This window comes from Myodes glareolus, chromosome 10 (genome assembly GCF_982192425.1).
Source record: "Myodes glareolus chromosome 10, mMyoGla1.1, whole genome shotgun sequence".
Lineage (NCBI taxonomy): Eukaryota > Metazoa > Chordata > Mammalia > Rodentia > Cricetidae > Myodes > Myodes glareolus.
This window is the reverse complement of record NC_142035.1, coordinates 41495485-41507895: the sequence shown is the minus strand read 5'-3', so window position 1 is coordinate 41507895 and position 12411 is coordinate 41495485. Positions and strand designations below refer to the sequence as shown.

The 12411-nt window shown below is 40.3% G+C and overlaps 1 protein-coding gene across 2 annotated transcripts in view; it reads left to right on the top strand.

Moving 5' to 3' along the window:
• Snap25 (synaptosome associated protein 25) overlaps nucleotides 1-12411 on the top strand; it is a 73168-nt gene that overhangs the window by 39713 nt on the left and 21044 nt on the right. For both annotated transcript variants that reach the window (XM_048455425.3, XM_048455427.3), the window contains exons 2-3: nucleotides 4538-4673; nucleotides 6669-6710. In XM_048455425.3, the coding sequence (XP_048311382.1) occupies nucleotides 4602-4673; nucleotides 6669-6710 (114 nt within the window). In that variant the 5' untranslated portion in view covers nucleotides 4538-4601. The remainder of the gene's footprint in view (nucleotides 1-4537; nucleotides 4674-6668; nucleotides 6711-12411) is intronic.

Sequence of the window (12411 nt, the reverse complement as noted above, 5' to 3'; positions counted from 1 at the left end):
CATATTTTGTAGTTTTGCTCCATGCATCATTCTTCTTTTATAATATGTTCCAAGGAAACACCATGGGGAGCTTCATTGAATGGATTTGCAGGCAAAATTGAACAGAAAAACAAATAACCCTACTCGGTGCTCATCTGTAGAAAATACGTAATGCACTGGAGACTTTAAAAGCTGAAAATGAACGTTTAAGGATTTCTGGGTTTGTTTGTATGTTTATTTGCTTGGATACACAAATTAATTTTTCTGCAGACCCAGCTAGAAAGTATGTTCAGCTTTGTGGACCCTTAAGTCATTGAAGAAACCACTAATGGTGAATCCAGGGATAGACAAAAATGTACTCAAATATAAAACTTTATTTACAGACCCTGAGAGTTGAGAACCATAATTTTCATTTTATAATTATTTTGTCTCAAATCTTTCAACCATGTAAGAATAGGGGTGGGGATTAGCCTAAGTCCACTGCAAAAACAAACAGCAAGCTGATCTTGGTCCAGACGACTGTGAAGGAATGAGAATTCCTGGAAAGAAGTGATCTGCACAGGCTGATTAACTGATCAGACTATAAGGACTATGGAGAGGTTGGAATGATGCAGATCCAGAACCTAATTAGATTTCTCTCAACTCTCTTTATTCCTCTAAAGACTCGTTTCTTGTTCTCCTCCCTATCAGATATAACGTCCGAATAAATAGATTAAATAAAAAAAAACCTTTGGAATGTATTAGCTTAAGGAAACTCTATTCTCCACCAATCAGAGCTATGAATGGTATCAAATAACATCTGAGGCCTATAGTTGATCCTATTGTTTCCTCCATTAGATCTTAGCAATGCCTTGATATATAATTTTCTTTGTTCCGTGACCAGTAAAAACTTCCTGAAACTACTTCCACATTGGAACTATGGATCTCACAGTAATCGAAGCCTATGTCCCTGGGCCATGGTCACTCAATTTAGGTTCAGAATCAATTGTCTCTTACTCTCTTTGGGGCAAGAGCTGTGTTGCTGCAGAACCCTTGACTGGTTTATCCGGGTTAGTGTCCCATTTGTGTCACCACAAAGCCCTTTCCTGACCCTATCCAGTGACACTTACTGATGCTCTAGCAGGAAGTAGGCCAGATGTGGTCTGCAAAGCAGTAGTGTCCATACCTCCTGCGTGTGTGCAGAGACAAAAAAAAAAAATCAGGAACTGCATCTCAAACCCAGCAAACCGGAACCTCTGCAGTTTTAATGACTCGACCATCATTAAAGAACTTTTTGTGATGCTGACTTCCGCAGGAGTTACAGAAGCATTATCTTAAACTTGAAGCTGAAAAGTGCCGATTCTGGAACATTAACGGGACTGCCATGATAATATAATCAATCCTTCATTTCAAAATCAGCTTAGAAAGTGAACACCTCGTAAGGGCCAGATTTTGCATGGGTGATTGAGATCAACAAGGGTCTTTAATGACTAGGGGGTACCTTACATCTGAGCTCCAGGGAAGAAGCCTTTTGAGAGGCAGTTTCTCTGTACCGTCCGTCTTTTGCAATGCAAGATTTGCTCCCTTGGGCCACACCACCAGCGTAGGCAATGAATGTGCAGAAGTAACACGTGTCCGACACTACCTGGGTGATTTCATTTCATTATTAACATCCTTTCAGCCTCTGAAATGACTGCTAGTTACCATGATGCCTGTCTCCTAGAATGCAATCATGCATGGGCTTGGAGTTTGTAGGGACAATTTATCAAATAGTCGCGACAAACCTCCCAGCAAGCGGCCTGTTGGCTGGCTGTTCTCATGGTTCTCATCAGGAGGGCTGCCATTGCTTTCTCTGCTTTAAAATACGGTGTGTCTGAGATCTGTCACTCAACCATCCATCCATCCAAGACACAGATAATCATGCATTTGAGAGTGAGACAAAGGTATGGGAACTCCTGGTGGGCGTGAGGGTGGGGAGAGCATGAAAGCGAGGAATACAAGAGCATCTACCACATGGCTTCTCTGCCAGCCTGCCACCTGTCCATCAACCAGCCCCTGGCAGGATGCTGGCAGCCTGGAGCCAGGAGCATACAGCTGTTCTTCTCCTGCTGAGAATAGCAACTTTGAGGGATCACCAAGGAAACACCGTAGACAGGAAGAGTGAGTGAGTAAGTGTGTGTGTGTGTGTGTGTGTGTGTGTGTTAGAGAGAGAGGAGAAAGAGAGAGAAAGAGAGAGAGAGACAGACAGAGAGAGAGAGAGAGAGAACAAATACTTACCCTTGATTAAGCCCAGACGAGTGGGAAATGGCAGTTTACTGTAGGACTGAAAGCATGGGGATCCTGCTTCCTAATACACTGCCTAACTATGGGCAAAAGTCAGTAGCTCCTTGAAGGAGGAGATGACCCAAGAAAGAGCAAGCAGCACAACACAAAGACAGTTCAGGTCAGGCGCGCCCTTGCTTGTTCCCTGGTGGCAAGCCTGAGGGAGCTGCTGCTTAGAGACCAGCACCTCCGCACTCGGCTGGTTTCCTTGGTTTCTGCTTCCACCAGCACGCAGCTCCTCGGCAGCATGCCTGATGCCAGCCATCACTAAAGGAAGAAGAGGTAAAGGAGCCTAGATTATGACAAAGGGTATGAGGATATTTTGCACAAACAGGCTGTCTGTATACTAAGGCCCGGCATCCTTAGCAAACAAAGATGATCAGAATTTTCCGTTATCGGCACGCCTATGATCTAAAAGCTCAGAAGTGAGCTCTAAGGAACAAAGCTCAGGAAGGGTGATGATCTTGCCCATAGTCACACATCCTTCCTGTTTAGGGTCCCTCAATTAGAAGACTTTCTTCCAGGACTGACTAATGCAGGATACTGATCATATGTACCGCTTCCGCACCCCAAAGGAATTCCATCTGAGCGGCTGAGAAAGTGGCTTGGCAGTGGCATACAATCCAGTCACACAGCTCATGAGATCCGTGTTGGGAACCATGGAAACACAGGTGTGTCTGGTCGGCAGCCAGCTTTCCTCTCTTCGGGGTTTCCGAGAACCCAAGTTCCTGCTCCCCTGTGGCTCAGCATCCTCTGCTGTCCTGTTTTGCTGACAGGAGAATAGTGGAAGTCAAAATCAATTTCTTAGGGTCTGCTGTCTGCCAGGGACACCTGCCATCTCCCTTTCGGGACCATCTCTAGTTACATGGCCATCTCTTCGCAAATGCTGGAAATGTAATTCCTAGCTAGGCACCCATTCTTCAGAGATGATAATCTACTCTGCAAGAGAAAAGGTAAATTCCATTGCATGCTGGATCATCTCAACTACAAGACACAAGCCCTGGCCTCTGCAAGGTGTACTACCCAAAGATGTTGGCATAACATCAAAGACTTGTCTCAAACTCTGCTTCGGGGGCCTTCTGGGGACATTACTTACTTAAAGGAACTAAGTATTCCTCACAGGCATGATGCCTGACTCCTATGCTCAGAATTCCTTCACTTTCTTCTTCCCAATTAGACTGTAGTTCTGTGGTGGTGAATTCATCATTCTTGTTCATCGATGTACCCCTGACACAATGATGCCAGGGATGTTTAGTAAGTATTTGAGAATGGAGAACGATTGGAAGAGAGAAGTGTGTTCTGGAAGAACAAGGTTCCTCCTTTGTGTATTTGTTTCATATGAGTAGCCACAAAGTGGACTGGTCAGATTTGAAGGTGCTGGACGCATTCCACTTTGGAATAAGGGCTGTTCACCTGTGTACATCCTTAACAACCTCTAATGACAATGCTGGATGCCTCTAAGGACAATGGGATGCTACACCCAAGCAAATGGGAATAGTCTAGTAATTGTGCTATCATGTGGGTAAATTTCAAAAGAATTATACCCAGTGGAAAAGCCAGGCATGTCATTTATACTTACTCCTAAGAAATACCAACTATAATGGTGAAAAGGAGGTCAACAGTTTCCTGGACATGGGAGGGTACAGAGAACAGCAGGTGGAACAGCAAAGAGTATACAGAAATTTGGGGGATTAATGCTCTGGTTCATTTTCTTTTTCAGGGCAGTGGGTTACTGAGTATATTGCATGTGACCAAACTTCTCAAACTATCTAATTTAAATATGTGGATTTGATAGTTTATCAACTGTATCTCAGTAAAACTGTCAAACTATAACTGAATAAATGTGACATTAAAAATTAGACCAACAATGGCCTGTATCATCCACCCCATCATTCCCACGTCTTGTATAGTTTACATCTTTAAGAATACTTTAGATGAAGTCATATATGTTCTTATAAACCTGTAATATTGGAACACTTGGAGGCTGAAGTAGAAAAATAGTGACCCCAAGGCCAACCTGGGCTACAATGCAAGACTATGAGAAACATATGTAAACATGTGTCTGTTTCCGTGATAGGGTTGATAAAAGATTCATTCCTGGTACTTATGGGAGAGATAACACAATTCTATTGATTCTTGCTGAGTTTGGCTTCCAGTTCAGAAGTTATCTGAACCACGAGAACAGTGTTGCTCTTAGACATCCCAGTGTGCACGCATTCATATGAGCTCTCATAGTTTCCAATCTGCTTCTGCTCAGGTTCTGCAGCCAAACCCATTGCTGACTTGCTGGCCCAGGCGCCCAGCAACCCCCAACCACTACCATGGCCGAAGACGCGGATATGCGCAATGAGCTGGAAGAGATGCAGAGGAGGGCTGACCAGCTGGCTGATGAGGTAAGGGAGAGAGACCTAGGAAGTAAGCCCAAAACTGGAAGGTGGGTGGTTTGAATTCAGATTCTGAGAAATGTCTCTTCTAATGTCTCAATGAAAAAGAAAAAAGTTAAAAAAAAATTTCTTTTTCTCTAAAATGCCTGCAGGCTAGACAGCCCAAATACTCTGGACTCCTATGCACTTGAGAGGGCAGGGTCCTCTAGGACAAACTTTATCTTTGGATGCCTTGCAGTGCGCTGTAGGTAACTCAACAGTAAAGGCTAACACTTTAAGGGACTTTCCAGGAGGGTTGCTAAGCGTGCCTATTATTAAAATTTAAGTACATAATTTGAAAATTAGGTGGAATGTATATAATATATATTAAAATCAATGGTACTACGTGCTTAAAACTCGTTGCTTCTAGTTAGTTCAGCACACTTTTCTGCTATCTGTGCCCTTGAGACATTTACACTTGCTGTTCGTAAGATGCAGAAATCCCATAGGACACTGTTGGCGCACATTTCAACTACAGGGTCAGTGTAGCACACTGCACTCGGAAATAAAATAGAAAGCAATCATTTAGAATCAGTCTTTGACAAATACCAATCACAGCTTGCTTTATTATTTTGGTAATTACCTATAGTTAAGACAGAAGGGAAAAGATTAATAATCTACATAAAACTTTTAAAGCATGCATGTCTGTAGCTCTTACATTGAGAAGGTAATATACAAAGTTGGGGTGCATGGATTTAGGGTTGGATCTGGGAGGAGCTGGGGGAAGGGTGGAGGAGGTGAAAATGACTAAAATACATTGTATGAAATTCTCAAATAATGAAAAGACTTTTTAGAATATAAAAAATTTGACGAAGTCCTCCATTAATTGAAAACTTTTTCAACAAAAACATCTCCTTCTTTACCCTTAAGTTTAATTCTAACGTGAAGTCTTCACTGCTTCATTTTCTTCTTATTCGTGAGCATACGTGAAGTTCTACAGTTCCAGTGACCGTACTGGGATTACATTAGCAATCTGATAAGCCATTGACAGACGGCACTAAAAACTGACAGGAGCTTTCTGTGAGAATCCACCTGCTACGCAGAATTTATAACCAAGCATGCTGTGTTGTATTATGTGCCTCTTCTGTGCCCTTCGTGTTTCATGTCAGTGTGATAAATGCAAATATACATAAATATGTCCATATTTTTTCCAGAGAGTCAGTTGTTAAACATTTGGCAGCACGCTATTGCTCATAGCCGTTTTATTCAAAAAGGAGTCCACTTAAGCCCTTTGCAGCAAAAATCCACATCCTTCAAGTTCCCTATGTCCAACATAAGTTTGTTGCTTAAAAGCGTGGTTTTGAGAAATCGCATTGGTTGTTGGATTGGAACTATGTTAAAGGAACTGAGAACAAAGTCCTGATGCTGTGCCTGAGGGTCCAGCCGTCAAGCTCAGAGCTTTCTCCATTCCTTTTCCTTATCTAAGAAGGAAGGTAATTATAGCTGTCTCTGATGGGCTAGTCATTTGAAACTTGCTTGATTTTTTTTCACCCTAAGGCGACAGCTTAATTTGTATTGATAACAACTTCCAGTTGTGTTTCGAGGAGTTTTAAAGAACTTGTTACACTCCTCTCTACTCCTGAAATATTATGCTTGTGTTTAAAATTCACTCTTCCTAGTCCAGGGAGACCCAAGCAGTCCTTGAAGTATATGAGATGGTTTCCCATGCATTGGAGCATACAAAATTATTTTTTCCGACTACTTTGTCTTTGATATCAAGAACAGCCTCATATGGTTTCGGTTTAGTGAAGATAAGTTTTCCTATGATTGCTTCGGGAAATCTGATCATGTAGAAAGCCCAATAGGAAAGAGATTGAAGCTGGAAAGGCATTTTGTGTTTCGGGTGCAAAGTTGAAGTCCCATGCGATAGGAACCTTTGTGTTTCTCAAGTGAAGAAAGTAGTTCTGACTTTCCTGGTGCTCTGTTACTTACTGCCCTAACAATGTTTATGTTTTTCTCTCTTAGTCCCTGGAAAGCACCCGTCGCATGCTGCAGCTGGTTGAAGAGGTAAGGCGCGGATTCTATTAATATAAACTAGGCCCCTGACATGTTTATTCCTACCTCCTATTGCTTTTGCCTAAGACCTGGCTCTCTTGCTTCCAATGCTAATGTAGCCTAGCAGAAAGCCAGAAAATACTGGAAATGTTAACCAGTACTCAAGCTGACCTCACTATCCTCCAGCCCAGGTTCCCTCTACAGTTCATAGTATAGAGAAGCCTACCATTTCTAAGGTCCTGTTCCCAAAAGTGACAACACGGGGGGGAGGGGCAGTAAGCAGACAGAGTAGTGCTTAACCTATGAAGTAATTACTTACATTTGTAATGATTTTTGTTGTAACAAATTACAGCTAATCTAAAATTCTTTTCTAACTCCAACTATATTTATAACGTTGAAAAATATGTATTTATGCAGACATGTTATCTTTTGAAAGTATTGTATTTAGTGTCAGACACTAAAATTTATGAAAAAATAAGAAAAATCCTAAACAAAGAGAAAAATCGAGTCCAATTAAGTAAATATAAAAGTTCTTTTATATTACTGACTCTGGATGGCACATCCATTTGTAAAGCATTTGTAATTCATGGTTTAATGAATCCCAAACTATTTTTAAATGGGTAAAATAGGGCAGATAGCAATAATGGAATCAAAAGAGCATTTGCAATAAAGCCTACTCATTCCAATTTGATAGAACAGCAGTCAACCAGGAAGAATAAATGGATTAATTGAACTTGCCCGTTGGGAGAGATGGAGTAGAAAAAGAATGGCTTGAACTATATTTATCTTAACCTAATAAAACAAGCCTAATGGTCTTTATTCGGCAAGATGCTGCTTTAGCCATGGTTTGAATGTGACTGCTTATCAATGTATAAATTCATGTGTGATTATCTTTTCTAGAGATCTTGGGCTTTCTCTGGCAGAATGATTAAATGAGCCTATTCACCCACCCTATGCTGCTATAAATTGCTTATGCAATGACATGAAAGGGAAGGAGAAAAAAAAGATAAATTTTACAAAGGCTTAGAGGAAAGGCAGCTAGCTGCCTCTTACACCATGGAAGCAAATATTGTCTTCCTTTATTTCTGATGCTGTAGCTCCTTACCTAGGAGTGAAGTGTGGCTAAAGGTTAAAGACAACAGGAAGAGCTGGGAGAAGTAATGATGCGTTCTCTGAATAAAATAAAAAAGATCTGTTATTTCAAAAATGACAAACTGAGCTTGCAATGCAGCACAAATTGGCCCCCAAAGAAAGGCAGCCCTGCAGGGCCTCAGCAGCATAGGAGAGCAGCCTTCTACTCTAAATGAAGGAAAATGTCTGTTTTGCTTTGTTCTAGGGATTTGTTCTAGAGACACTGATCATGTAGAAATGCTTAAATACCAAGAAGGAGGCAGATAACCTAAATCCAGGAGTGCTGGCCATTTGGCATTAATGTACCATTTCCCGATTTGTTACAAGCAAAACACAAAAGGAGAAAGAGCTTGGAACATTCTTACATGAACTGAGATTAACATGAAAGGAGCACACTAGCTAACAGTTATAAATTATTTTATTGTGTGCTACAGTATTATCACATTGTACTTCATGACCTACAATGAGAGCCTCCAAACTCACTCTTCACTTGCTTGTGTAAATACATGCACATATGATGCAAATTTCTCAAGCTGTCTCCAATTTGTTCACTTGTGCAGTGTTGAAACATTGCCCAGACTGTGGAAAATAATAGAATAAGTGCGTTGGAATTCACCCAAATAAACTGGCCCTTTGTCCTTCAAAGTCTTGCGACCCTGAACCCTTCTCTCATGTATGTCTTCTGAAAATGGAAGTAGTATCAGCCTGTCTTGCAAACAATCTGACTGCTCTAATTTATTCTAAGAATAAGAGCTCCACTGATTGAAGTAGGAGTCTCAAATTATGTGGTTTTTGTTTCTCAAAAATTGTTTCTCCATCAAGCATGAAGTTGAGTCTTAGATCAAGGAATGAAAGAGATGGGTGCAATCTCTTCTATTTAATAAATAAGAGGAGGCTGTTAGACATTCCATCCTTAGGGAATTGTGAGCAAGGCATTATTAGAGCAGACTGGCTTGCTCTTACTTCTTCCTGGGTCATTGTCTATGTATAGTGAAACATTCTTCATGTCTAGGGTATTGGCTATTCAGATGATGTTCTGATTTTCAATCAAAAAAGGAATTCTCTTTAAAGTGAATCAGTATTAAATATTTATCAACGGCAGAAATTATGTGGAAAATATGGGTTTTGAAATGCCAGGATCTTACTCACAATCCCAAAGTCTGTCAGTGCTACATAATTTGAATTGAACTGAATTTTCATTGAATTCAGTTTCAAAGACAGGAAAGGTCACTAGAGTTGGGAAGTCTCCCAAAGACAAATAGTCCACTTCCCATGAAAGCACAGCTTTATGCTATCTCTAATAAACTCCAGAGCATACGAGCAGAGGAGGCTAGGGACCTAACTTTTAATAGAAGTCAACGCCAACATCTCAAGGATGATCTAAAGTTACTCTGAGGTCAATGGGAAAGTTTCAGAAAACCTGAATATCACAGACAGATACGAAAGGTTAGAGACTCGATGACACTTGGTCCACAGCCTGGAGTTGGGAATTTAAGTTGGGGGATACATTTCAACAAATGTTTATACAATACCTAACATTGAAGTTAGGACAGAAATGCAAATTGATTTACTGCAGGGAAACCAACATGTAAATAGCTGTCCAAACTCAAGATCATACTGCCTTGGGAGCAAAAAAGAGAGAAGGATTAAATCTAGAAGAGGATCATTAAGATGTTCTCCAGGAGAAAATATTTGAGAAGAAAAAGTCAACTCTGATGATGCTAAATGCAGATGTGAAGTCTGCAGATCAGTGTCTTGGGCTATGAAGCTTGAGCTAGAATAAACCAGACTACTTTAGGCAGGCATATTTCAAAGCACCACAGAGCCTTCCTGAAATAGTTACTGAAACACTAATATTTCATAAATGTCTCAGCATCATATCTCTTTCTATGCCTGCTTATCTTTCATAATGCTTTGGCAATAAAAAGGAGAGAGCCTTGTAAAAAGCCACAGTTGTAGATGTGAGACTTTCAATTAAAAATTTTATCAAATCAGTTGGCAGGTTTTTTTTAATAAGTTGATGTGATGTCCTTTAGAGTTTAAGAGATTTCCGGAGTGCTCAGGCTTTAGGGAAGATGTCCTGGAGTTTGGGGAAACATCCCAAAGAGACAGCAACAAAATATTCTATAAGCACTGGCTTGGTTCATTGACTAAATAAATTCATCAACATATTTTAAAAATAAAAATAGAAAAATAAATTTCACAAAAGAAAGAAACAAAAAAAACGCATTTCCAACTCCCTTTAGATGGGCTATTTCTCCAGCAAATTCAAGCACAAATGAAGAATTGAACTCAGGTAAAACTAGAGACACTTCCTCTCATTCTCAATCTAGGCATTAAAGCTCACAACTCTTCCAGGAACTGGAAAGAGTATTCTTTCCAATTCTGCCTCCTTTGCAGTATTTTCCCAGCCCCTTCCCCTCTGTCTTTTAGATCTCATGAGAAAAAAACCAGCTTTTTTGATAAAGCCATTTGTAAAATAATGGAATCAAATTTAAGTTCAAACCTTTATTAAGGACCTACCATGTGCCAGCTACTGAGCTTAGAGCCAGCATTATCACCATCATAATCAAATATATGTTAGCTAATTTAACCCGTATAGCCACATTTTACTAGTACTTTGATCTCTCTTTTTAATTCAAAGAACTTTGAGACATTCCGTGGTTAAGTAAATTGCTTCAGATATATTGTAGGAAATGGTAGATACGATATTCATGGGCACGAAACCCCATTGCAGAGCATGGGTTCCCACATAGAGCACTTCAGGTTTACTCTGACATAATTTTCTTTTTCTTTGAGAATTCCACATCTAGCAAAATGATCTTAGGGTAGTAGCTCATTCTAAGCATGTTGAAAGTCCCTTCCAATCAAATACGACATTGGAATGTATTCCTCCTTGAACCCTACTCAGGCACCCATGAGATGAACTAGTTTTGAGATGGATACACTGTGTAGTGCAGATGGAAGTTTCTGTCCTGCCAGGTCCCACAGTAGTTTAGTCCCAACAAAACACACGGAGGCCTATACTAATTGTAAACCAGTTGGCCTATTAGCTCAAGCTTATTATTAACTAACTCTTATAATTTAAATGAACCCATAATTCTTATCTGTGTTTAGCCATGTGACTCGGTAGCTTTCTCAGTGAGGCATTCTCATCTTGATTCCTTTTTTTTTTCTTGCTGGTGACTGCAGACTGAGCCTTTCCTCTTCCCAGAATTCTCCTAGTCTGGTTGCCCTGCCTATACTTTCTGCCTGGCTACTGGTCAATCAACGTTTTATTAAATCAATACAAGTGACAAATCTTTACAGGGTACAAGAGCACAGCAGTGTAGAGCTCATTTTATCATCCTTATTATAGTAGGAAGTAAGAAGCTATTACTGGGGATCTGACCACAGGGTGGGATGAGATATAGAACAGTTGAGATTGGAGCAGTAAGATGTCAAAGAGAGGTCTTGAATTTAGAATCATTTACTGAATCCAGTCCTGTTGACCAAGTTGTTTCTCACATTGAGACGTACCGTTGAGAGACAAGCTATACATTTTCTTATCCCTTATCCTTAATGTCTGGGTCAGAGTGGTTATCCAGTACAGATTTATTGAATAAGTGAATGAAAAACACATAAATGAAATAATAGAGAATGGAAGAAAAGGGGATAAAAAAGATGAATAAACCAACTTACTAACCACATCCTCTTACTTTCTGTCATTAGCTCTACTTTCAATGTGGGAAATGGTGAGACTGAAAGAGTCACCTAACCTTCCAGCACAATCCAGCTTTTCTGACTCCCAGGCTTCCTGTTCTAACACTTCCTGTTCATGTACTCCCCAACTCAGACAATGTCAAACACTCTTGCTCCTTCCAACTAGTTCATTTCTAGTTTTGAAACACGCAGCACCTATAGGAAAAATGCAAAATTATACTTCTAGGGCATCATACAAATAAGTGAGGGTCAAAATACATCATAGAATGATATAACATACACATAGATAAGAACTAGGCTGATAAAAAGTCAACAACTTTTCTCCATCTTCCATCAACAGCAGAATGGAACAGGATCTTCGAGCAGAAAATGTTCTCCAACATGCTTCTGCACTGTCAGATCCATTATGTCTAAATAAGCTACCTGCTTTTCATTCTACTGTCTCTTACTTAATGGCTAAGAAGTGCAGAGAAGGGGTCATTAAGATGTGAGATGGAAGTCCACTCAAAATATACTGAAAGAAAGACTTCAAGATGCCTTTTGTGGTCCATGATCTCTCTGGTTGGTGTGTATCCCCCTGTAGCACGCAATAGAGCAGGTCAGATTCCTAGAAACGGAAACTCCCAAATCAAATAAGACATTATCTTCATTTCTTCTTCTCCCATCTGCTCCCATTTCTTTTGTCACAATAACCTAGGTGGTCTTTGTTTGTGTGGATCAAAATCAGTGAGGTGAAGTTTGTTTCTAGAGATTGCTGTACAAAAGTGTAGCAACCCAGGAGAGGAGTGGTTTTCTCACACTGCATCATTGTACAGTTCTGGGGATTTCAGAGAAAAATATTTTCTGATCTCACTCCATCTTCCGGATCTTGAAGAACTTC